General features: G+C 43.8%; 1 protein-coding gene across 1 annotated transcript; it reads left to right on the top strand.

Moving 5' to 3' along the window:
* The first annotated feature begins 11,576 nt into the window (after positions 1 to 11,576).
* On the top strand, positions 11,577 to 24,023 carry dhodh (dihydroorotate dehydrogenase). The gene is made up of 9 exons (XM_084437121.1): positions 11,577 to 11,620; positions 12,197 to 12,409; positions 13,047 to 13,246; positions 15,486 to 15,568; positions 16,409 to 16,596; positions 17,534 to 17,647; positions 20,949 to 21,102; positions 21,329 to 21,488; positions 22,391 to 24,023. Exons 1-9 carry the CDS (start codon positions 11,603 to 11,605, stop codon positions 22,533 to 22,535), a joined length of 1,275 nt encoding a protein of 424 aa, XP_084293247.1. The 5' UTR covers positions 11,577 to 11,602; the 3' UTR covers positions 22,536 to 24,023.
* Positions 24,024 to 24,901: the final 878 nt, after the last annotated feature.

The raw sequence follows: 24,901 nt of genomic DNA, 5'->3' as shown, positions 1-24,901 counted from the left end.
AATCAATCAATCAATCAATCAATCAATCAATCAATCAATCAATCAATCAATCAACCAATCAATTAATCAACCAATCAACCAATCAACCAATCAACCAATCAACCAATCAACCAATCAACCAACCAACCAACCAATCAACCAATCAATCAACCAATCAATCAATTGATCAGTGAAATGTGAAAAGTGTTCAAAGAGTAAAAAGACTGTACCTTGGCAGAGGTGCCTGCTTGTTTCCGCTTGCCAGTCTGCACTCTCAGTAAGTAGTTGTAGCGGGCACATGGGTGACTGTCTTCCAGTAGGGTCATCTTCCTCTGAGAACAACACAGCACAACAACACAAGTGTGTGTGTGTGTGTGTGTGTGTGTGTGTGTGTGTGTGTGTGAGAGAGAGAAAGAGAGAGAGAGAGAGAGAGAGAGAGAGAGAGAGAGAGAGAGAGAGAGTCTTAGATAAAGAGAGTGAAGTGTAAGTTCTACAGTCTCTGTGCAGTGCTGAGCCTTTACCCTGGACCAGGCCTTTTTGTCAGAGTAACAGGCCCAGAGCAGGATGAGTAGGTAGAGGCCGAAGAAGGCTGACAGCAGCGCCAGCACCACGTAGTTGTTGTTGGCGGTGGAGAAGAGCTCTGCGGTGCGGCTCAGGTCTATGTAATTGGGCATCACAAAGAAGTTGCTGCCGAAGAAGGTCAGGTGGTTACACAGGCACTGGGTGACCTCCGGTCTGCTCTTCTCTCCCACCTGAGACAAACACAGAGGTGTTAGTCAGCTTCATTTGTTACAGACTACATCATACAGGTAGTAGTGAACGAGTAGTGAAATGTTCTTCCGTACTCACAAAACTGTGTTTTGTGTTAATTTGTAAATTTGTAATTTTTTTAAATTGTAAATTTGTAACTTGTAAATGTGTAACTTGTACATTTGTAATTTGTAACTGAGTATTAGAGTTTATCTGTAGTATAATCTTGGAGCCGGCAGCAACATTTCACTGTGACTACACCGTACACTACGTGACGAATAAAAGGAATCTGGAATCTCTTGAATCTTCCGTTAGCTCATAGATTGTGCACACACTAAGCAATATAGAGAGGTTAAAAAAAAGTATAAAAAAGAAAGTATAAAGGGAAACAATGTGTTATGTATTATATAGAAAGTATATACATATGTAATCAAATGTGTGAAACTGACTAACCCTAACCCTAACCCTAACCCTTAACATCATCAATAATTTCATATAGCACCACAGGGGTCATAGAGCAAAAAAAAACAAAAAACACTTCCATAGTCAAATGCAGCATCTATAGTACTTCTACTGTTGCCTTCATATCAATCAAATGATTATTTGTGGCACACTCTCTGCCAATTTAAGTCAAGCTTTGTTAACACCAATGACCTTGAAAATGTGAAAGGACTGGGCAAAAACTGTAATCTGGGTTGAGAGTTGCCCCTTCTACTCAAGAAAGTCACCCCTCTGAAGAACATCCTCACCCAGCAGCCTGCGATGCTCCAGCTGTTAATGCCTGCGTCCCAGTACACGCACTTGCTGGTGAAGATGGTGACCTGCAGGTCCAAGCCTGGACTCCAGGTGGCGTTGTAGAGGCTGGCGTTGATGTGCCAGAGCCCTGTCCTCCCTTCCATCATCTCAGGTGTGATCAGCCAGCGATACCCTGCTGAAGGCACACTGCTGTGTCAACATGGATTACACAATTGAATGGCTATGGTTATGTCATGTGTTACAGAACAGTGCTGTATTCATTCTGGGTATACTGTACGTGTTTGTGTTTCATGTGAGGCAGACGTGGCTACAAATTTACTGCAAAGGACAATAAGTAATTTAATGTCATCTAATCATTAGAAATGTGTGTTACCTGTGTTTTGCAGGATGGTCATGTGACTGTAGTGTGTGTGGTTTGGAGGGGAGTCAGGGGCCAACAGCAGCAACAGTGATATGTTCTTGTTGGGCTCCACATTTAAGACTACCGTTTGGTTAGGGTCCGACATGTTGAAGGAGATTACGGCTGCACTGCCGTCCATCAATGACAGAGTTGTGTTGGAGACAGAAGTGTTTGAACGGGGCAGGTTAATCTGGAGACACAGGAGGTAGATAAAGCAGTTGGGTTTGCGTTAAGTACAGTGTTACTGGACGGGTAGACATCCATTGAAAAAGGGAAAGATCCTAGCTAATCTTTAGGTGAGCTAAAAAAAACAATTTCCCTGAAACACTAAGCCTAATCCTAGACAACAAAAACATTAAAAGTCCAAAAGTGTGTAAGGGACCTAAGGAATGTGTATGTTTTTAATGATATCCCAGATAGCAAGCGGATCTGGGCCATATACAGGCCAGATCTGGCCCTTGTGGCTTAGTTCCGGCCCATATATGGCCCAGAATTATTAAACATCCGCTTGTCATCTGGGATAACTACAGAGAATGTTGGACTATTCAATTTCGCTATCAAAAGAAGGAGTGGAAAGGTGGGGGGTATTGGGTAAATGTGGAATTCCTCTAAAGGTTGTAAACAGGCAAAGGGAGCATGGAGTTAGAAGATGTGGTATTCAAGATATTCAATCCTGGTCAGGCTGTACCTCAAACCTCTCAGTCAAGTTGGCCAGATGGAGCTCTGACTTGTGATTAAACAGGACTAAGCGGCATAAGGTTCCTGTGATGGGTTCATCGGTTAAATAGAGGTTTTCTGAGAAGGTGGCTAGCTGAAAAACACATATGAACTCATATGAAATGTACATAAACTCACACACGCACATATGGTACACACACAAAGCCAGTCCTAGGTGAAGGGGCGGAGCCTAAGCAGAACTCCAGGGCGGGCCCCTTCTGGAGTCTCCTGGGCCCAGTATTTCAAAACATTTAATCAGGATCAGAATGATCCAGATTTTGTAATCCATTTTTTGCTATCCCAGATCAAATTGATCTTGTAGGTTTTGTCCTGGTTTTCCAGATATGATAATTCTGATCCAGATACCACCAGATCAGGATTACAGAATCTAGATTGCAGTCTTTGGATAGGCCTCCGTTGGTCATACAACAACATTTCATTGACACAGACATGTGAAAAAGTTGGGAAGTGTAAATCAGCATATTATTCATATTCTTTTAGCTGCATTACTAGAGGCAGAACGGATATTGTTTTGTCATGGTCTGTTTTAGGCTTAATTCAAGATATTTGTCCACATTTTGTCCACATTTTTTACCGAAATGTGCCTTTGATAGGTAGAATAGTTAGACCAGACAGATGGTTATGACCAGCCACAAATGATGCAATTCTGTCCTATGTATTGTGCACTAATGTAGCTAATTGACTAGGAATTGACTACACTTCCCAACATTTTCACATGTCTGTGTCATTGTATTACTTTGACCAAATGAGGCCTGTCCACTACTAGATTCTGTAATCCTGATCTTGTGGTATCTGGATCAGAATGATCCTACTGTATCTGGAAATTCTTTGAAAAAACATGTAAAAACCTACAAGATCAATTTGATCTGGGATAGCAAAAAAAAAGGGATTACAAAATCTGGATGAAATATTTTGAAATACTGAGCCCAGCAGTCGAGCAACCACAGTGCCCCACCCACACTGGAGGTCAGCGTGTGAGCTATGTCAGCACTGCACACACACACACACACACACACACACCGGTCACACACACCTGGGTATTGATCACAGACAGGTTTCCCAGCTGGGACTGCAGCGCTGATAGTGGGGGGAACCTAATGGACACGCCCTCTTCCGTCTCCAGAACCAGTTCGTTCAGAGACGCAACCTTGTAGCTGAGGTGGTAGAAGTTGAGTGAAGACGGCGTGCCACGCAGTGTAGAGATGGACCATAACAAAAATGTGTTCACATGAAGCAGGAATTCGATAACAAGCATGTTATTCTGCACATGCCTACTCAAGCTGCGGCGAGAGAGACAGAAAAAACATGGCGCCACTGACCTGCTGTGGTAGATGCTGCCTGTTGGGTGACTGATGACTATGGGCTGTTGGGTAGCTGCGCCCATCAGTAAGGCAATCATCTCATATGCCTCAAAGATGTTATCAAACACTTCCTTGTGCTAGTTGACAGTAAACACACACAGCAGAACACAACAGCTGATCAGTAAATGTGTTGTCCTGTGGTTATGGAATGAGGATTAATTTTCCTGTACCAACTGGAGTGGGAATTTTCTATAGTGAACAGTAGCCTAATAGTGGTACATTTTTTTGAGAGCAGAATGGTGGCAGCCATGACATTTTGATGTACAATTTCACACTCTGTCTCTAAAGTTGACAGAAGCATTCCTACTTGTATTTTGGTCCATGACTGGTCACAGTTCTTCATGGAGAGGAGCAGGATAGCTCCTGTAGAGTTGATGATGTGGCTGAATGTGATGCTAGGCAGCACATTTTCAGGTGTCAGCACATATTGAAGAGCCAGCCTCTCGACGGCATCCAAGAGAAGATTAGTATAACTGATCTGTGTCATTTGTGTGTGTGTGTGTGTGTGTGTGTGTGTGTTTGTGTTTGAAGGAAAGAGAGAGAGAGAGAGAGAGGGAGAGAGAGAGAGAGAGAGAGAGAGAGAAAGAATGGGGAATCACTAATTGAAATTAATGACAATTAAAATGTAAAAAATAGAAATTGCAAAACCGACATAAAACCCGCGTCCTCTTCCCTGACGCTGCGATGAATCTGAACAGCCTTTCCCTGATTCCTTGTACCCTTCTGTCTTTCTGGTCTTTTTCTCAAAACACAGTAGTAGCAGGAATCTTGGACCCTCCCTTTTCAGTGCATATTTAGTCAGGTTGAGAGGGTCCAGGGAATCAAGAAAGCACTTTTGAGATTCTCTCCTGACTGGCCCAATCACAGGTGCTACCTACCGTGCTTTGGTATGTAGGCTCTCCTGGAGTCTGCTCTATCCTCAACAGTTCTGCATTGGTAGCCTGACAAAATATATTCAAATCATGATACAGTATGCGTCCCAGCGTTGTATAGAGATATTTAAAATCATGATACAGTATGCGTGCAGCGTCATATAAAGATATTAAAGCCATGATACAGTTTGCATCCAGCATCATATAAAGATATTAAAATCATGATACAGTATGCATCCAGCGTCATATTTAAGCAATAAGCCCCGCGGGGCCGTGGTTTATGGTGGTTTTACAACAGTTAAGGGGCGTTTTAAGGCACGACGTGTCAGCGGAGTACAGCGGAGCACATCTCTGACCTGAAGGAACTGATCAATGTTGTTTACATTAGCCTGCATGCCATTAATTCTTTGGCTCCAGGTGGAACCTACAAGAGGACAGATGCGTTCAAGAGGGAGAGAGAAGAGGATGGAGAGAGAGAGAGAGAGAGAGAGAGAACCCCTTGGTTTAATTAATTGGAGTTATTATACATTGATTGTTGTAACTATATTTTTATCTCATTATATGGGATGACAAATCAGATCTGCCACCACACTACCAACTTACGTTTGTCTATATGATTCTGATTCTGATTCTGGTGTCCATTCTGTGGAAGTGAACAAAACCAGCCATGAAAATTCATAAAAACCTGACTTTATTATATCCCAATGATACCATAACTCATAAAAGCTGATACTTGCAATGCCACTTACATTGTTGGTCCTCATGAATTTACTACCGAATTTCAAATCTGTGAAACAAGATAAAAGTTGTGTATTCTAGTGAAGCCTGTTGAGAATGAAAGCAGGGAACTAAAATGTATTGTTTCAACATGGTAAAATGAAGTTGATATAAAATGTTGTACCGAGGGTGCAGAGGTAGCCCCTCCTCACTCTGCAGTTGCTAGTGGTGACCAGCTGAAAGGGATGCAGCGCCATGTGGGTGCAGAGCGACAGAGGACTCTCATCCCCCTCATCGTCTGAGGAATTAAGCGCTGCACACACACACACATGCAAACGCACACACACACACACACACACACACACACACACACATGCACACGCACACACACACACACACACACACACACATAGGCTACAACAAGACTAGAAGCAATGGATTAATTAAGATTACTCATCTTTATGAATTCTTTATGAATTCATTAGAAATTCAGTTCCATTTACACGGCTCACAGGGAGAATTTAGGGCATTCAAGACAAGAAACAACATCTTGTTAAACCGAATCCCAGCAGAAGACACTGGTGAATAGTAACATACACATGATCAAATACGGTATTTTCTACCTCAAAACAGGTTTTAGCCTGCCATTGGTTAACCTCTGGTGGAAGCTTTCATTGGTTCTAGCTTTGTTTGATACCTGGAACCAAAAGGTTCTTCAGGAGGTTCTTCTACCACAGGGACAACCGAAGAACCCCTTATTGTCCACCACCCGATGAAATCAAGGTATGTGTGTGTTTGTGTGTGTGTGGGGGGGGGGTATTCATTTGACCCCTGTATGCTAAGTTTGTGCGTGCGTGTGTGTGTTTGTTCGTCCAGCTGTCACACCAGAGCCCACCATTTGGGAGCGCTCACCACAATTCATACATCCCATTGTTGCTATCGTCTGTCTGTTCTGTCTGTTATGATTACTGTGTTCTGTTGTTGACCTTAGTTGTTTATTGTTTACTGAATGTGTGCAGCACCACTGAGCCCAAGACAAATTTCCCCACGGGGACAATAAAAGTGTATTGTATCGTATCCCATTGCCAAGTACTGTACATTTTGCTTTGTACATAAAAAAAAACTATACTTCGCGTCTCAGTAAAAGTATAGTCTATTCTACTCTACTCACGGGCCCATCTACTTTCTAAATCCACCGAGTTCAGAGCTTGAGGTGTTTAGCAGCTCTTTTGGTGCTTGTTCTAAATGTTGGGATTCTCATAGGTTAGTATTGGGGTTAGGTAGCCTGATATCAGACAGACCTGTCAACTGGTTACACTCCATTGAGATATTCAGTCTGACATTGCCTCCACTCGATTTCCATGGGGGAGGGAGATTCAATTTTCCCTAACCAATCACTAGAGACAGGCCTAGAGACCAATGACTAACGCTTGACATGGCATTGAAAGATGGCCACCCATTCTTTCCAATGAATGTTGCTCAGCCAGCGCATGATGGCAAAAACATTAAAATGATTCTTACTTCCTGTAGCCCAACTCGCATGCTCAGCAGCTGAGCAAATCAATGGTCAGAGATTACACACAATGTATTATTTTACACCGAATCCTTTCATTTAGCTGCAAGCGGTCGCACAAGTAAAAAAAAGCTTGCGATTCGATAGGAGGATATGCGTGAGGCACGGATGAATGAAGCAATATTCATAAATTACAAATGAAAAATATTACACCGCACCTTTCGGTAAAGGTGCGAGCAGTCAGACATTTCACTTTTGCAGGAGCTAACTTGTTAATAGTAACCCTTATTGGCAAATATGCAAATCTTAACAGCAACACTATAGCTGACAATTATGAGTAGTAGTCTACTGTATGCATAGACATGTTAACTGCAGATCTTTTCGAATGTTTTTAATTGTTGTTAGTCATTTTTTGTCCTACAGAAAGTTAAAATCGCCTAGTTTTTTTTTATATGATCTATTTTAATCACTGATATTTAACTTGACTACTTACTTTCAAATGAATGCTTTTTACATTTTAGACCAAACAATAAAATATGGGCCTATATGCCGGTTCTATAGATAAATCTAAACTAGAAAAGCCCACTCCACTTACACATTCAACAACTGTAGTGACGACATGCATCATGAGTGGGGGACAACAGGTTCACTGTGCACTTGTGATTATAATTAGCACCTTTTTTTCAAGAACTTACAAAACTTTGTACTCACAGATTTGGGGCCTCTGGTACTTCCCTAGAACCCCCTCCCCCACCCACCAGCTGAGCCTGGTGAATTTACTGTGCTCGGTGATGTTCTGAAGGAAAGTTTTTGTGGCGCAGTCCATGACTTTCAGCAGCTTTCCACCTCGCTCCTCACAGGAGTCCTGCGCTTCCTTCCAGGTCTTGGGCTCCTGATAGAACTCATAGCAAACCTTCGAGAACACATGTTTGAACACTTTAACAATATTATTGCTCTCGTTTTCTTCCCATTGGTTGCAATATTTGGCACCTTTGGCCACAGCTGCTAGTCCAACAGCAATCCACAAAAACAAAGAAGCTCTTATTAGCAAATCCATAGATGGCATGATATAATGTTGATCCACACAGGCTGCAACTAGTATAGTATATAACTAGGGAGAGCAGTGCTGACTCTCTGATCTCATGGAAATCAAGGAGCTTCTCTCGAGAAAACTGTGAATACGCTCTTACTACATTAGGAAAATCTCTGCAGACACTCAAACAACATGCAAAGTGAAAAGTGACTTTTTCGTGACCGAAGTCAGTCCTAGGCCTCTTTACTCCACTCCCCAAAATGTGAAATAGACCTACTATATTACAAAATATTCCAGGCTGTAATTACAGATTAATTGATTAGCTGCAACTCTCATCTAATTCACAAGAGTTCACAAATTGACTTATTGTAGTAGGGAGGGATATCTTTAATTTAAACCAAAAATAAGAAATACCAGAAATCAAATAAGTTTTAGCACACTGTATCCAGTTCAGTATCATGTGAATGTACAGTACATGTTTGCAATGATACATGTCAGACTGATGCCACGGTAGTTGTCTGGTTTTGAGAGATCTACAGATTTAGGCACTGGGATGATATTAGAGAGAGACCACATATCAGGCTGGTTGTTTTTTGTCAGAGCAAGGTTGCAAAACTCCAGGATGATGTCATCAAGATCACAGTTCTTAAAGAACTCTAGGGGAATGCCATCAGGCCTAGCACTTTTCCCTGCTTCAGCATGGATTTCACTCTGGCAAACTCACTGGCTGTAAATGGACCATCATCAATATTGAGATTTGTACAGAATGCTGGTATCTCTTCCTCAGCTCTATCCACTGTCAGGTGTGGGCCTAGGAGATTCTGGAAGTGAGTGAACCAGGAGGTCACCCTCTCCTCAGGGCTGTGGCTCGCAACTGTCCCTCCTTTGACCTGTTCCGCCCACTCATCTCATTAATGACTCTCCATGCCTCCCCATACTGTTGTTCACCGCTGCCTCCACTCTCTACAGCCTCTCCATTAAGTTCTCCCCTTTGATCCTATCGTATGTATTGTAGAGAAGCTGTTCGGTCTCATTCAGTAACCTGCAATTCTCTGTAGTCGGCTCAGGCATAAAGCCTCTGTGTGCTTCCTCTACCCACTCCATTGATTGATATGTTTATTAATATAGTATATAGTGTAATACATTTTACAAATAATAGTGTTGTGTACCATTTATAATGCCCAGTCCATATGGGCTTACAATACACTGGATAACAATGACAATCAAGGATGGCCAGATGACAGATCATAATATTCACAAACTTTCACAAAAGATAAACTTCAAATTTCAACAAAATTACCTATTTTGTTGGATACTTTGTTCTCTGTCTTTCAGTTTGAGTGCTTTCTTTGCATGGTACATGCAGGGTTTTGGTTGTGCTCGTTTGGAATTTGTTTGGTTTGGGTGCTTTTTTTGTGTGCATAGGATTATTTTGGGGGTTGTGCTCATTGGTTTTTCGGCTGCTTGCTGCATGGTATTGGTTAGTTGTCTCTGGTTGGTACAGTGCGGGGGTAGACGGGGGGTCTGCCCGTGGGCTTTAACTTTTCCCCCCTGTTAGCTAGCAACGTGCTCCTTCTGGGGCATGTCGGGCGGATGGGGTGTAATTGTTATTTTTGTGTGGTGAAAGTGGTTAGAGCAGTTGTCTCGGGAGCATGTCTGTGGTTTGGAGGGTCACTAGCATGCTGGTTGCTTTAGCCAAGCCACCGGTATCCAGTGCATAATTACCCCCCACAAAGCCACATGAAGACTAGGGTTGGTGGGAGGTTTGCTGGGAATTGGGGAAGCTCAGTTTGTGCCCATCTCTCTGGGCTGGTCCTGTTCTGGGTGGGGCTGTTCGAGCAGGTACTGCCTGATGATGACTGGAAGGCACGCCGACCCTCCTGTGAAGTTGTTGGATGACGTTCATGGGTTTGGCCATGTGTTCCACGTGGCTGGGAAGTCGGTGGAGGAGAGTTTGGCATCCTCTCAGGTGAGGATGATACGACTTTGTGACCATCGAGCTGAGCGATGGGATTTTTGGCACAGATGACCAAGCGCTCGCCCTGTTGCCTGTTCTTGGGTCAGCCTTACGATACGATACAATACGATAGCCTTTATTGATCCCCGGGTGGGGAAATTTGGTTGTCACACAGCACAGGCAGGAAAGAGTAAAAGAAACACACAGGACTTGGCAGTGTACTGTACTAAAAGAGACAGGCCGAAGTGTCTCCAGGCTCTCCTGGTCCACGTGGTGGGGTGGGAGGGATGGTGGCTGTTGAATCTGCCTTTTCAGCTGTGGATGGATGCCGGTCATGTGGGGGAGGGTGCTGTGTTGCAGCTGCACGACTGCGGGCTTGAGTGTCCGGCTTTCACTGACAAAGCTGCCCATGATGTGTAGGTCTTGTGCGACGCAGCATTTTGAGCTTTCTGTGGGGTCAGGTTGGTTTCATCGGTGGTTGCTACTGGCCACGTCCTGTTCACTTTTGTAGGTCTGTGCTGTGCCCAGATTGACGCTTCATGCATTGGAGCCTGTTTCTCCAGGGGTATAACCTAGACATTCACTATGTTCGTGGGGTGGACAATGCAGGGCTGAGAGGTTGGTTGGGATGCCTGGGATCTGTGGTGTCAGCTCTCTCTCTCTCTCTCTCTCTCTCTCTCTCTCTCTCCTCTTAATTGGAGCCTGGTTGCTGGGGAATGGAAGGATTGTGCTGTGGTGAGGGTCCAGCTCTGCCTGTGTAATTTTAATATTGTTGTCTGCATTATGTTTCATTCTTGTTCCATCCTTGTCAAGGGATTGTCAAGGGAGGGACGTGAAGCTCCTTGCGCTTGCAGGTCGGATGTGCTAACAACCAAGAGAGATATCCCTATCAAAAGGGTCGTTAGCACAGGGGACTGAGTTTCACCATCTACTCGTTATCACGACCTCACTCCACAAGGGTTTACAAGGACTCACGGTTGACAGGGGTTACACCTGCCTCTCCTTTTCCTGTTTCCCTTCCTGGTAGGTGGGGCTGGGAGGGCTGTTAGAGCTGATGATGGGGCACAGGGTTTCAGGTGTGTCGTGTCCCAGTAAAAAAAAAAAGACGTTGGTCTCCTGTCAAATGACAGACCCCTCTCTACTTGAGCACTTATTTTTGTTTGCTTTGCTCAGTTCTTTATTATTACATATTTTTGTTATTTCTTAAATTCCATGTATGGTCTCCTCTTTGTCACCAACCCACGAGCCAGTTGTTGTGACTCATGGAAATTAGCAATATTATAAGCTGTTTCAGAGGCTTTCATTGTGTGCATAGTTTTAATGAATTTATTTCAATAGCCAAACCGGATACTTGACGATTTCATTACATTTGTATGTACCCAAATTCACACAGCTGAAACGGGTGGCAGCAGAGCCAGGAGGGCCTGAGTTTTCTTCTCGAGAGACTGCCCCCCTATACCGCGAGAATACAACCAGGAAGTTATTGCCCATGCTCTAGTGCCTGCCTGTGTTTAAATGTGACATACATGGCGGGACAACTGAAGGTAACAGCATAGACCACGCTAACGTTAATTTCATTTCAAGCGACTTGAATTGCGAGAGAGAGAGAGAGAGAGAGAGAGAGAGAGAGCAGGGCAGGTTTCGCAAGTGTAGAGAATGACGGCTATCGAGCCATAAAGCAGTGCTTATAAAGTTAACATTGTCATTGAATGGTCGTCAGCTAGCTCGGTCGTTCATGTAGCTAAGGGTAACTTAGGCAACGTTAGCTTTAGGTAACGACTGATTTCAATCATGCTCTCACTCAAATGTTTGATAAGTTGATCTCATCAGATTCCAACATCATGTCAGAACTCCAGTGTTACCTATTGATTATCCATATGAAATCCAATTGATTGTGTCTAGAAGATCACAGCTGATTTACACTAAAGTTCATACACTAGTGCTATCGATGTTGTATTCTGTTCACAGTGTTCTTTATCATAGTAAACTGTACTACACTGGCCAACCTGTTGATGCCAAAGTCAAATTCCCATCCCCTGAGAATGAATAAAGATGTGTTCCATGTCTATTTTATTCTATTCTCTCCTTTACTATTCAGTTATATTCTTCTATCTCCTCAGAGGAGATTGAAGGACGCGGTGCAGATCCTCGGCTCTGGCAGCATCCTGTTCGTCTCCTACCTCACCGCTGTCGGAGATGAGCGTTTCTACGCCAATCAGCTCATGCCCCTGCTGCAGAGGATTGTGGGAGCGGAGACAGCCCACGTCATGGCGGTGAAGATGATTGGTCTGGGGCTAGTCCCCTGGAATTGTTACCGGGACCCTGCCTCTCTGGTCAGTATGGGTGTGTGAGCCTGGTGTCCTCGTCTCGTCAGTCACACTGACAGCTGTGCTGTGTGCTTCACTTGGAAGTGAAACAGAACGTGAGATGGAAAGACTAGGCTGGTTCACCAGGCTGGGGTTGTCACAGACACAGATTATATCATGGTCCAAGGCCCATAGTCACAAAAGAGTGCAGGGTGCTGATTTTGAGTCATGTTCTCCTGTCCATATACTAGGGCATTCACCACTACTGAATTTTTGTAGTCATCGACTTATCCCCCAAAACAGTCGACTAGTCGATTCATCACGGGTAAAACAGCCATAAGTGTAGTTATTGCAGAAATAGATAAATTAATAAAAAACAAAAAAACAAGAACAAGAGTATGCACTAGCTGAGTTTCTCTGAGTAAAAGAGGTTTTCACCGTTCTTCCGACTGGATTTGGTTTTGTTACGCTGATTGTCTGAAGGGGTTTGTCAAGGCAAGTACCACTGAAATCGTTCTGGGCGGCTAGAAATCCAGACTGTACCTCAAAAAGAGGTTGTTTTTTTTTGCACGCAGAAGTCTGGCTTCCAGGCGAGGCTAATTGGACCTCTCACTTTACTCCAGTTCCTGTTTTTGAGCTGTTAGTATTGATACCATCTCTCCAGGAAGTAAACATCATGGGCCGCAAGTTCAGGAACCCCATCGGGATGGCGGCGGGCTTTGACAAGCACGGGGAGGCCGTGGACGGGCTCTACCGCCTGGGATTCGGCTTCGTGGAGGTGGGGACCATCACCCCAAAACCCCAGGAGGGGAACCCCAAACCCCGTGTGTTCAGACTCACCACAGACCAGGCTGTCATCAACAGGTGAGGGATCTAGAGGTAGATGCTAGGATGTCCAAAACATTTATACCCGAATAGCCCTCTATGACTTCATGAGCCCGGATATCAGCCTCTGATTTCAGGGATAGCGGTAGGTGTTTGCGTTTGGACTTTGAATACCACCGGAGGCAATATTGAAACTCTTCATATTGATCATGGTTGTTAGATGTTTGATTGGACTCCCTCACAGTAGGCAGTTATAATAATATTCATAAATAAGTGCTAATGGTCTAAGAATAGAGTGAATACGGTTTCTGATCAGGCTCAACAGTGATCTGTCTGTCATGTAGATTTAATGGATGGAGTTAGTAATAAAAATGTCAAATGGCATCTCTGTTCCTTCTCTGTTTGATGGGAGTATGTGGCCTACATGTCCCCCCAGCATGTTCGGTGGATGGATCTTAAAACAGGCTCTACTATATAAAGCCTCTTTTCATTTTGTTTTTGAAGCAAGATGTTATTCATCCACCTCCGCCTCCCTGCTTCAATGCTCAGAGGCAGATGTGTGTGCAAACGCTGTGTGAAATGAGATGCACACATTGCACAGTCATTCATATTCATGAGTTGTTAGAATGTGATGTTTTATGTGTCAAAGGGAAGATTGTAGCCAGGAGTGGCTAATCCCAAATTTTGCAAAGGGGAGTCGAGATCAGTTAGGACTGTTGAAGTGTATGACATGATTGGAGGAACACATCTACAGTAAGTTGTCTGCATATTGACACAACTACACAAGATGGCATTGACATTTGAAAGCACACTTCTCAGAAGCTTCTCAAATGTTCCACTCTCTTCAGGGTTGAGAGATGCTTTACTTACGTGTTTTGAATGCCAAATTCTGCTCACACACACGCACACACACACTGTCACACACAGAGCTTAAAAAATGGGATGGAAATATGAATCTTTTAGTTCTTTGTGTTGTTTTGTTCTTTAATCATGGTGTTGGACAAAGATGGTAGTCATTAATTTTGGCAACAGTTAAAATTAATTATTCAAGTGTCTGAATCTTTTCGCCTCACTAATTAAAATTCTTCACAGCATATTGAGTCTGTGTGTATTGTAAAAATTAAAATGAAATACATACAATTGAATCAATTTAGTAAGGACCAGAATGCACAGGCTTGTACAGTATGTGTACAGCGTAAAGAGAAGAGCTTCTCTTGTAATAATATGAGAGAGTGCTTTTCCACCCTGTAGTAAAGAGCACCACAGCCTGTCAGCCTGTGAGCCACACCAAGTGAGTACATTTAATCAGTATGAAATGAAAGAGTGTTTAATTTCATTGTGGTGCGGTAGTTATGTAAGAAAATGTCTGTCTTAACTCGACACATTCCCCCCACCCAGACAAGAGCATGGGGAACATGTCGGGTTATGTGAGACTGCGGAGTTCATTGACTACTGTTAAGCTTTCAACACTATAACCCCACCCAGACTCAACATCAGGCTCAGGGTCCTGGGGCAAAACGATGCCCTCTGCAAGTCGATCCTGGATTTCCTGTTAGACAGACCTCAATATAAGAAGTAAGGATAAAGTGAAGGGAGATGGTCCAAGTATAGGGACGTTTTCTTTTAATTTGTGTATCCACCCAGTGATTCTGATCTACTCCAAAATTGAATGGGTTCTAAGTTGGCCCATGCTACACCCCTCCACCAAATTTAGTGAAAACCCTCTGGTAGTTTTTGTGAAATCCTGCTAAATAACGAAAGAGCACATACGAGCGAACACACGTGACTGAAAATATCTGGGGTGGTCGCCAGCGCGGAGGCAAATATTTATACACGTACCTATACCTCCACCGGACTCATACATCTACTGACTGAACTGCACAACTTCACATACCCCCCCAACACATCCACATTCCTTCTATGTACAGTATATAATTTATAATTCGTACCTTGCATTTATCTATATATTGCTGCACTCTTTTATTCTCTATCTTGTATTAGTGATATATTGCACTGTTACTTTATCTTTTTATTATTTTTTCTAACCATTTTACATTGTTTTGTGTGTGCACAATCTAGGAGTTAACGGGAAAACACTGTTCTTTATACTTGTATGATGTACAGCAGTAGCATGTGACCAATAAACTTGACTTGAAACTTGACTACTATATAACTGTAAAATATGTTCTGTGTTCCAGTATTTTCTCCTTGATATGTGTGGGTGTGTATTGTGTATGACCCTCTGATGTGTTGTGTGTGTTACATGTGTGTGTTCCAGGTATGGCTTCAACAGCTGTGGTCTGGAGGCCGCCCAGGAGAAGCTGAAAGCCAGAGAAGCAGCCCAGGCTCAACTCACCAAAGGTAAACACACAACAATACAACCTCTCCCTATAGAGTCAGGTTGACTAATTGCTGCAGTCTTTTATGATGATGATGATGATGGTTAGCATTAGGAGTAGTAGGATTGTTAATGGTAATATCAGTCTTTTAGCCTTCCTGGCTGAGTGGGTCATCATGTTTTAGTCAGAGGGAGTGAAAGGACCTAGTGTAGAGCTGAGAAGTGGCTGGGTCGGGATCAGACCGCACACCCTTGTGTAATCATCTGCTCACATTTCATATGGAAATACCCTCTTTAGGAGAAGCTCAGTGATGCTGTGTTTAAGTCTCAACTCTAGTAAAGCTGATCCATTGCACAAATACTTGCAGATGAGGCTCCCAGCTTGACTGCTTGACATAGTGTTGTTTATTTCTTTAATGGCGATGAACACCAAGCCAGCAAAGCCTCTTAAATAGCTTTTTTGTAAAAAGTTGTTGTTTTTATTTAGTGTTTGTTCCACTGTTCCTGTGATGTATTCTAGAGCATCATTGTGGTCTTGGCATTGGGAGGAACTTGTTCAACTCTAATTGTCTGACCGGTAGTATGGTCAGTGTTGTCTGTAAGTTTGGCAGAGCAGAGGCCCAAGCCCAGTCCGGTAAAACTAAAAGAGAGAGCCTCTCACCTTCCCTAATCCCTGGAGACAGCTAGGTCTGTGTATGTGGATTAATCCCTAGAGATGGTTACGTCTGTGTATGTGGATTAATCCCTAGAGACGGTTAGGTCTGTGTAGGTGGGTTCGGGGAGCGCTGACTCAGGCGTCTGACCTCTCAGACAATGACGCACACCGTCCACTGTCCGCCTCTGTTCCTGCTGTGTGTTTTTAGCCGGCCTGCCCCTGGGCATCAACCTGGGCAAAAACAAACTGTCCCCAGACGCCACGGGAGACTACCTGGAGGGGGTCCGGGGGCTGGGCCCGCTGGCGGACTACCTGGTGGTTAATGTCAGCAGTCCCAACACACCCGGCCTCAGAGATCTGCAGGGCAAGACCGAGCTCAGACAGCTACTGCAGAAGGTAGGAAAACAACCTCCTCTTCGGGTCCAGCCTCTCTCCTCCCCCTCCTCCTCCTCCTCTTCCTCCTCCTTCACCTTCCCCTTCTCTTCCTCTTGTAATGAAAATGTGTCCTTCAAAAGGCCCAATATTATAGTCTGAAGCGTGAATGAAATACTAAAGAGTATAGTTTGAAATAGTCTCTCCACCACAGTTTAATATGCACTGCAACATTACATTACAGATTTTTCTGTCTCATACACACACACGCACACACACATATGCACAAACACACACACACACACACACACAGCCTCAGCTCTAATACCAGTCAAAGACATACGAGGATAAACAAAATTGTTGTTTTTATTATGTTATTATAAAGAACAAATGCACTGCTGAGATACGGAAAACAAAGTCTAGTTATAGCTGCAGGACAGCAGGTCAGCAGGTCAACTACCATCACAATGTCTCGAACCTTGAAGTTCTCTCTAACCCTGGACCACTTCTGTCTTTCTTGCATAAGAGTTAGATACTCTTGTGTCCACCTCCTCCAAAACAAGTCGGCCAGGTACTGTATCTGTTTCCACCGGCGCCTGGTGTACGAGTCAGCCCTGGAAAACTCACCAGGAGGGAGAACTGGTTGGGAGTTAAGTAGAAGCATGTGGTTTGGGCTAAGAGGTTCTAAATCCGAAGGGTCAGAGGATGTACTGTAGTGGTGAGTGGTCAGTTGTTTAGGGTTAGGGTTAGCGTTTGTCCAGTTATCACTCCCTCCCTCCCTCCAGAGTAACGGAGGGAGGGAGGGAGTGATAACCAGACAAACGCTATACTAGGTGCGCTGGCTTACAGCCACGCACAAAAATCATGTCACAGCACAATGCTTGAGTATGCATTAGCATTTTTGTCTGTTGTGTCTGTTGACTCATATATATATCTGTATGTCTGCCCCCCCTGCCCACAGGTGCTGAAGGAGCGTGACACCCTGCAGCAGGGGTTCAAGCCTCCTGTCCTTGTGAAAATAGCCCCTGACCTCACCCCCCAGGACAAGCAAGACATCGCTGATGTCATCATGGAGGTCAGAGTTGAGCCTTGCAGGCAGGGAAGTGTTGTATAATGTGATATAAAGAGAATATAAAGAAGGTTTCTGGCTCACAGGCGTTTCCTGCCACTGCAAAGTTATGATTAGTGATTCAACTCTCCACCTACTAGGGACTAGTCGTGAGATTAATTAACTTTTTGCTTTGAGCTGAAAAATGATCTTAAACAAACATCTGGTATGTGCATACCAGATGTGCATAGAATGAAATAGAGAGCACTGTTGAATATTAAAACATTATGGAACGAGAAGCAGTGGGATGTCACGGATATCGCCACGGCTAGCAGGAGTGGTTAGGCACGACGCGCAGCGGAGTCACACCCCGCTAGCCGTGGAGATATCCGTGACATCCCACGGCTTCGAGTTCCATAATGCTTTTATACAACGGTTGTCACATTTATCCGTCAATATTTCAAAAAGAAAGACAATACGAACTTTAAAATGTATTTTTAATGGAACTATTTGTTAATCATTAGTGGATACTTCCGCTAAAAAAGGGAACGTTGCCAGGCAACGACAATGCTACAGCACATCTTTGTAAACATTGATCTGGACACTGCCACGGCTACTAATAAGAGGTGGATTGATATTTAAAGTGTGCGAACATTCCATTTTAGCGTGGGGATATCGTGGTTATCGCCATGGCTGGAATGCAAACTGACCAATAGAGACAATGGACCGGATCTATACCGTTGTATAAAGAGCAATATCCATATAACAGGCATAGTGATACAGTGGAATCATCCTAGCCTGGCTCCAGCCTCTGAATCAGAATTTTTCGAAACGCGATTAAGGTGTGTTAAGGTCTGGAAAAGCTCTTGTCCAGAGTGATATCTCGGTTGGATTTCCAACCAGGCCAATCAGCGTCCTCTGAATGCACAACGTGATTTGCTAGGAGATGAACTAATCGCTGGGGCCTCCTTCGGCAACACCAATGAGTGTCAGGCTAGTATCATCCTAACATTACTCTTATTAATGGCTATACTATCAACAATGTGCCTCTAGTAAAAGCATTAGCACGGGCATCCGTTATAAAACCTGTCTGAATGCTCTCTATCCACAGTTATGATTCAGGGGGGCACTCTGGTCACCGTTGAACCACACTTCCAGGCCTGTGTATTCTGTCAGCTCTGCTCTCCAGCCAGCTCACGTAGCGGCGGCCTCCGTGGTGCCATCCTCTTCAGAGCCTTGTCCTCCCTCAGGCCCTCACCACCAGACAAGTTATTCAACAAATTCATTTAGATGCGTTGTGGCTCCTCTCTCCACTTCTCTTCTCTTTTTTCATTTAAAGGGAGTTACAGAGAACAGGCAGGGGTGTTTCACTGCCCATGGGAGAGAGAGAGAGAGACAGAAATTAATGGAACAGGCAGGGAGAGAGGGAGCGATAAAAGCATAGCAAATATTTGAATTGTGTCTATGTACTGTAAGCTAGGGTTAGTCTAATCTTGTCCCAACATATGTGTATACAGAAGGAGGCTAGTCACGTAAGCGTGCAAGGAACGATTAGGATGCTATAGTACACTCTGAAAGCCTTTTAAGTAGGCCCTACATCAAGAGAAAAGGTCATGAATCGACTCTCTGTAACAATGATTAGTACATTAGGGACGTCCTTAACCTTCTAGATTCAGGGTTAAAGGGATAGCGTGCTATTTTGGACATTGGACAGCCCTGTTTGTGGTCTGTCTACCATGAATTTGAAACATAGTATGAAATCTCCGACGCAACTTCAGGCGAGGCACAGACGTCAATGCCGGGCTAGTTGGCAGAGGCTAATCAGTCACACCCCGTAATGACGCAACCTACAGTACCAGCTGACTGTCAGCTGTCATAGCATTGGTCCAGCATGCTAGAGCGCATGTATTTAAGCTCTCGAAACATTATTTGTTTATTATAACGTTATTGTTCGCCCTTGCCATTACTGCTGATCGCTTGCTGTCTGTGTGCTCGCCCCACCTCCTCCCCTGCTCCACCTGTGTTCTGTCAATGTCATCTCTGTTGTCATCGTTGCTCTCTGTTCTGGGGGTATTGCTGCATTCTTCTGGTATTACACTATGCGTCGGCTGGTGGAAGCCGGGGAACTTCACTTGCTTAGTCTCTGTGGCTCTCCGTGGTGATCTTGGGGGCCGAAACATCTCCGAAGGGCCATCCAGCGGTCCCTCCGGTCACCACAGAGGCTGAGACTCTAGGCTGTACTCCTTAGGAACTCTATACTATACTATAATGTACAGTAATCCCCCTGTGGCTCTCTTTTATGGTCTTAGTGGGCTGAGTTACCTCCAAGCGACTTCCTGATCGCGGCCCACTTTGATCGTCATAATAGAGGCAGGGGGCTAAATCGATGCCATTCCCTCTTCCGGCACACTGGGCCAAGCTGGGGGGAACAACTAGATTTCGCCTCCCCCTATTATCGCGCTTTCCACATGCTGTGGAAGGAAAGGGGCCCCCCCGAACAGAGCACACCGCCAATATTCATATGCTGTATTTGCTGCATGCAAAATAAATGGGTCAATTTTGACTAAAGTGATCTCGACTGAAGAGCATAATTTCACTGACCGTTCCAGTATTGAGAGAGCTGTAGTTTTTCTGCAGGCTCTGACTGGGCTACAATGAATGTCAATGGGGCATACATAAATTGAAATTGAAAAACTACAGTATGAAGAATGTGCTTTTCTGAGACAGGAAGCACAGGGTGTAATCTTACCAGTCTCAGTATGCTCTCCTGTGAAATGTATCGCAATCCGAATATTTTTAGGTTTTTGGCATGACTTGCACATAGTCTTCCATGGGAGAAGTGAAAACAAGTGTTTTCAAAATAGCACACTACCCCTTTAAGCCTAGCCCTTACCCTACCATAGACAAGCCAATAAGATAGTTAGTGAGCCTTCCCACGCTCTGCACTCTGAGTACCAGCTACTGCCCTCTGGGAGGAGATTCAGGGTTCATCGCTGCAGACTAAATCGATATAAGAATTAATTTATGCCTGTTGCAGTAAAACTTTTAAACGGTGTCGGATGAAGTAGTGAAAAGACCAGGGGAGACGAGGGTATTTATTGTTCTTATAGGGGTATCCTTATAGGGGTATTGTCCTTATAGGCGTATCTTCGTATGGATGCACTAGGGCATGTTCATGTACTGACACATTTGTATTTGTATATCCTAAATATTTGTTGTACTTTCTTTCACGGCTGCAGCATGGTTGAAAGTCCAGGCCAAATATTCAATTCGGGGAACAACAAAGTTGATCTTGATCTTGATCTGCCCCCTACCTCCCCCTGTCTAGCTGGGTGTGGATGGTCTGGTGGTGTCCAACACCACCGTGTCCAGGCCGGACAGCCTGCGGGACCCCCAGAGCTGTGAGATGGGGGGGTTGAGCGGCAGGCCCCTGAAGGAGCTGTCCACACAGACTGTCAGGGAGATGTACAGTCTCACCAGAGGTAGGGCGCTGTCTATGGCTGGGCTTGACTAAGTTCACAGCACTATGATGCCAGTGAAATCTTACCAGAATTACAAACCAAATTCAGATTCAGGGAAAAAAACGTTATTTACTAATTGATTGAAGTTAAACTAATTCACAATAAGTCTCTGACATGTATGAAAATACATACAAAACGACAAGGATGTTATTTGTTTATTTACCTGTGTTTACCATCCAAATTACAGGGAAGGTGCCGATCGTAGGTGTCGGGGGTGTGGCCAGCGGGCAGGATGCCATGGAGAAGATACGAGCTGGCGCGTCATTGGTCCAGCTGTACACTGCTGTCATCTACCAGGGGCCACCAGTGGTCAACAAGATCAAACGAGAACTGGAACAGCTTCTTAAGTGAGTATGGATAGATCGTGCGTATAGAGTATTGGATGTATACAGTGAGTGTATGTGTAGGTTAAGATTTATTTTTGGACACATTTCAATGCATGTAACCCCTCTACTAGACCTCTACATTCAATGCATGTAACCCCTCTACGACTTCGTCGTCAAAAAACTGTGCAAACTAAGTGCAGTTATTGCAGAAACTGCAAACTGAACCCTCAGGGCTGCTGTCACCAAGTCTTGCTGTAGGTGTTTTGCAGTCACTGGGGTTTTTGACCATTTGCCTCCTCAGGAATCTGGTTGCAGCCGCTGATAGCTTCCTCTTTCTGCCACGTCCAGGTGGTGTAGCCACTGTTCCTTTAACTTTAAACATGCAAATTATCCTGTATCTCTAGGAACATACAGTGGTTTTGCTATTTTTTTGTATCATTTTCCTTGTATGTGCAAGGCAATTATCTCTTCTCTGAACTTTTTGGACAATTCTTTTGACTTATAATTTTGATTAGAGGCATCAGGTGTGCTTGAGACAGGGGGTATAATCATTTTGTGACAGATTACAGATTTGTGACAGATTTAATTTTGAGACTGCAGTAGTGATTAAAAGTAGCATTTTATGTTGAAATTGGATAAAAACCATTGCAATATTAGTTTTATTGAACTATTTCAACTGTTCTTGTCTACTTTGTTTATTGCAAACAGCTGAGACATTTGCCAATAAGCCTAATATGCAATGGGGGTTGAATAATGTTGATTGCAACTGTAGAAAGGAGATGCACTGGCAAGTAGTATTACACAGATTTTTCCTATGTTAAATGCACTTATGGTAAGTGTCTTTGGATAAAAGTGTCAGCTATATGATAATGTACTGTAATGTAGAGGATGTTTCCTAACTCGTACCTATCCACGCTTCACAGGGAACAAGGATTCAGCAGCGTACTGGAGGCAGTAGGCGCAGACCACAGAGAAACAGGCAGGACTTCCCAACCACAGAATCACCAGACACACCGTGTAGTAACAGACTCTGAGGGCCCCACACTGGTCGTTGGCACCACTGGCTAGTCACAGGCCCAATTCTCAGAACTTGCCAAAATTGCAACCATCTTTGCTCTCCTCCTTGACGCAATCTCAGATCTAACACAATTGTATAGGTGAAATCATGTGTTCCTCTAAACAGCTGTCAGCCTATCCAGTCTTGGCAAATTAGGGATTCCTCCAAGGAAGGGAGGAAGTGATGTTGCGGAACCCAACTTCCTGCCTTTATTGACGGCTTCTGGCTGCTCACGTAACTACCGGCCATGTAATGATACTGTAAATAAGATAAGATATACCTTTAATGATCCCCAGGAGGGGAAATTTGGGTTTCATTAATGTTATATTTTATTTGTGATGTAAGAATGTTTATTTGCGCACAGTAATGTAAAGCCTGTGCATGTACAGTACCAAAGCAGTATTGGAAACAAGCCTGGGTCAACTACGGTTTGGAAATACTTTCAAATACTTTGTGCTTGTGCTTGATTTAACTCTTTCAGAACCCATTAACCCAATAGCTCTATTTTTTGTGATCAAAATTGATATTGCTTCTACAAAATAAAAACAACACCAAATGACACCATAAACAACAAGGGAGGGGGGCAGACAAGCCATAGAAAATGTGACACCTCAGTCATATTGGGTGAACAAACATACAGTATTACACAAACATATTATCTTGCAATCAAAAACAGAGAAATATCAGACGAAAGAGACTTCCAAGCATCAACTGTACCGGGTGTTGCTTTGTTCAGCCTGGCAGTGGTGCATTCAAGGTTTACAATCCTCTGGAGAGAGCATATAATCGTCTTTTTTGCAGACATGAAACCAGTAAACAACATTTTCCGTTGAGCAACCCTTAGATCAAGATCAGAGTCGTCACTGAGCAAACAGACATGGATTGGAAACAGTGAATCTTGAACAGCTCAGACAGAATCCAATAGATCTCAACATGTCAAAAACCAATTCCAAAAAGGATAATAATATAAAGTCTTCTCTGTCCTGAGATGTGTTATTTGTGCATGAGGGTCACTGAAGCACACAAGTAAAACTGTCTTTTGCAGATCTTTAAACTTTAACTCTACTGCTCCAGATTTTTTATATTTAAAGGTACAATCTCTTGCCATTAAGAGGCAATTATCTTGTCAAAAAAATTTACCAGGCGATTAACATCTACCCTTCCTTCAGTACAGAGGAGGAAACGGAGATGAAATGTAAATGCTTTGACATTAAGAAAATATCATCTCTTAGTGGGTGTCAGTTAATAGCAGTAAAAGGAGACAGCCAACTGTTTAATTAGCCAGCGGCAGTGTGGAGATGATGCGCTGTGGTGAGAAGCACAGACTTATGTCAGAGAAGAATAATGGGTTTCAGCGGACAGTTGTGATAGAAGGCAGGCTCGGGTGTCTTGAGCAATGCAGTGGCCGCATCCTATTTTAATCTATATAAAAAGCTGTTTCATAAAATTAAGTGTGGGATGTAATGTCTGTGTGATTAAGGATTAGAATAAAGATGAGTTATCTGGTGGTCTTGATGGATGTCTCGACTGAGTACAAGTCTCAATTAATTAAAACTAATTTAATTTTCAAAAAATGGGAAGTCTTTTCTCTGTTTTCTGTCTTGTGTTTCTTTCAAAAGTGACTACTGAATTGTGCGGGATGAGAACATGTAACAGACAGTTCATACGGAGAATAATACCCCTCAGGCATCGACCTCACACCTGTAACACCTGTGACTCCAGCATCATCTTCTCTTCGGTGATGTAGAGGTAGCTCTACCTTAGCATTTTCACATCATGATTATCCATTGTGAATTTCTGTGTTTTGAAATAGTGGGTCTTGGAGGCAAATTGACATCCATTCAAGCAGGCACACGGAAGAAAGCCAGCCTCTTGCCCACAGCCCAAGTAACCATTTTAACAAGAATTCCAGGTCATAGAAGCAAGAATTAAGATTGTTGTGGTGTAGGACACCCCACTGTGTTGAGTGGACTCAAACAGCACACGTAGATTGCTATTATGATGTCTGATTGGCTAACATTGCCCCTGCCCCAGGTCGCCTGTTTCAATATCTGTGTGGTCTGAATGACTCTATGTGCTACTAACCCTGCTCTGCCTTCCCTCTCCCTGGTGCCTCTCTCTCTCCCTCCTATCTTCTAACCAGGTTCAGTGGATGCCCCACTGTCACCAGCAGACCTCACGAAGTCCGATAGATACCCTCTGTGTCTACTGTGGATGATGTAGCATGTCCGTAGAATATTCTCTCCCCTATGATGTTTTTAGCCTCTCTCACTCTGAAATGTAATTCAATGCAATGTATTGCTTCATAAATGTTCTTAGCCGGTAGACAAACATACTCCTGGAGCTTGCTCGATCGCCTTGTTGAGAGGGGTCAGGG

Source organism: Borostomias antarcticus, assembly GCF_949987555.1.
Source record: "Borostomias antarcticus genome assembly, chromosome: 4".
Taxonomy (NCBI): domain Eukaryota; kingdom Metazoa; phylum Chordata; class Actinopteri; order Stomiiformes; family Stomiidae; genus Borostomias; species Borostomias antarcticus.
Note: the sequence above shows the minus strand (reverse complement) of the source record. Positions and strands in the feature narration are given on the sequence as shown.

What these genes read in the sequence shown, in the direction of transcription:
- dhodh (XM_084437121.1), top strand. An exon ending in GATGTACAGTCTCACCAGAG is followed by an intron (nt 21,103 to 21,328) that starts GTAGGGCGCTGT and finishes TCCAAATTACAG; the next exon opens with GGAAGGTGCCGATCGTAGGT. An exon ending in GAACTGGAACAGCTTCTTAA is followed by an intron (nt 21,489 to 22,390) that starts GTGAGTATGGAT and finishes CACGCTTCACAG; the next exon opens with GGAACAAGGATTCAGCAGCG.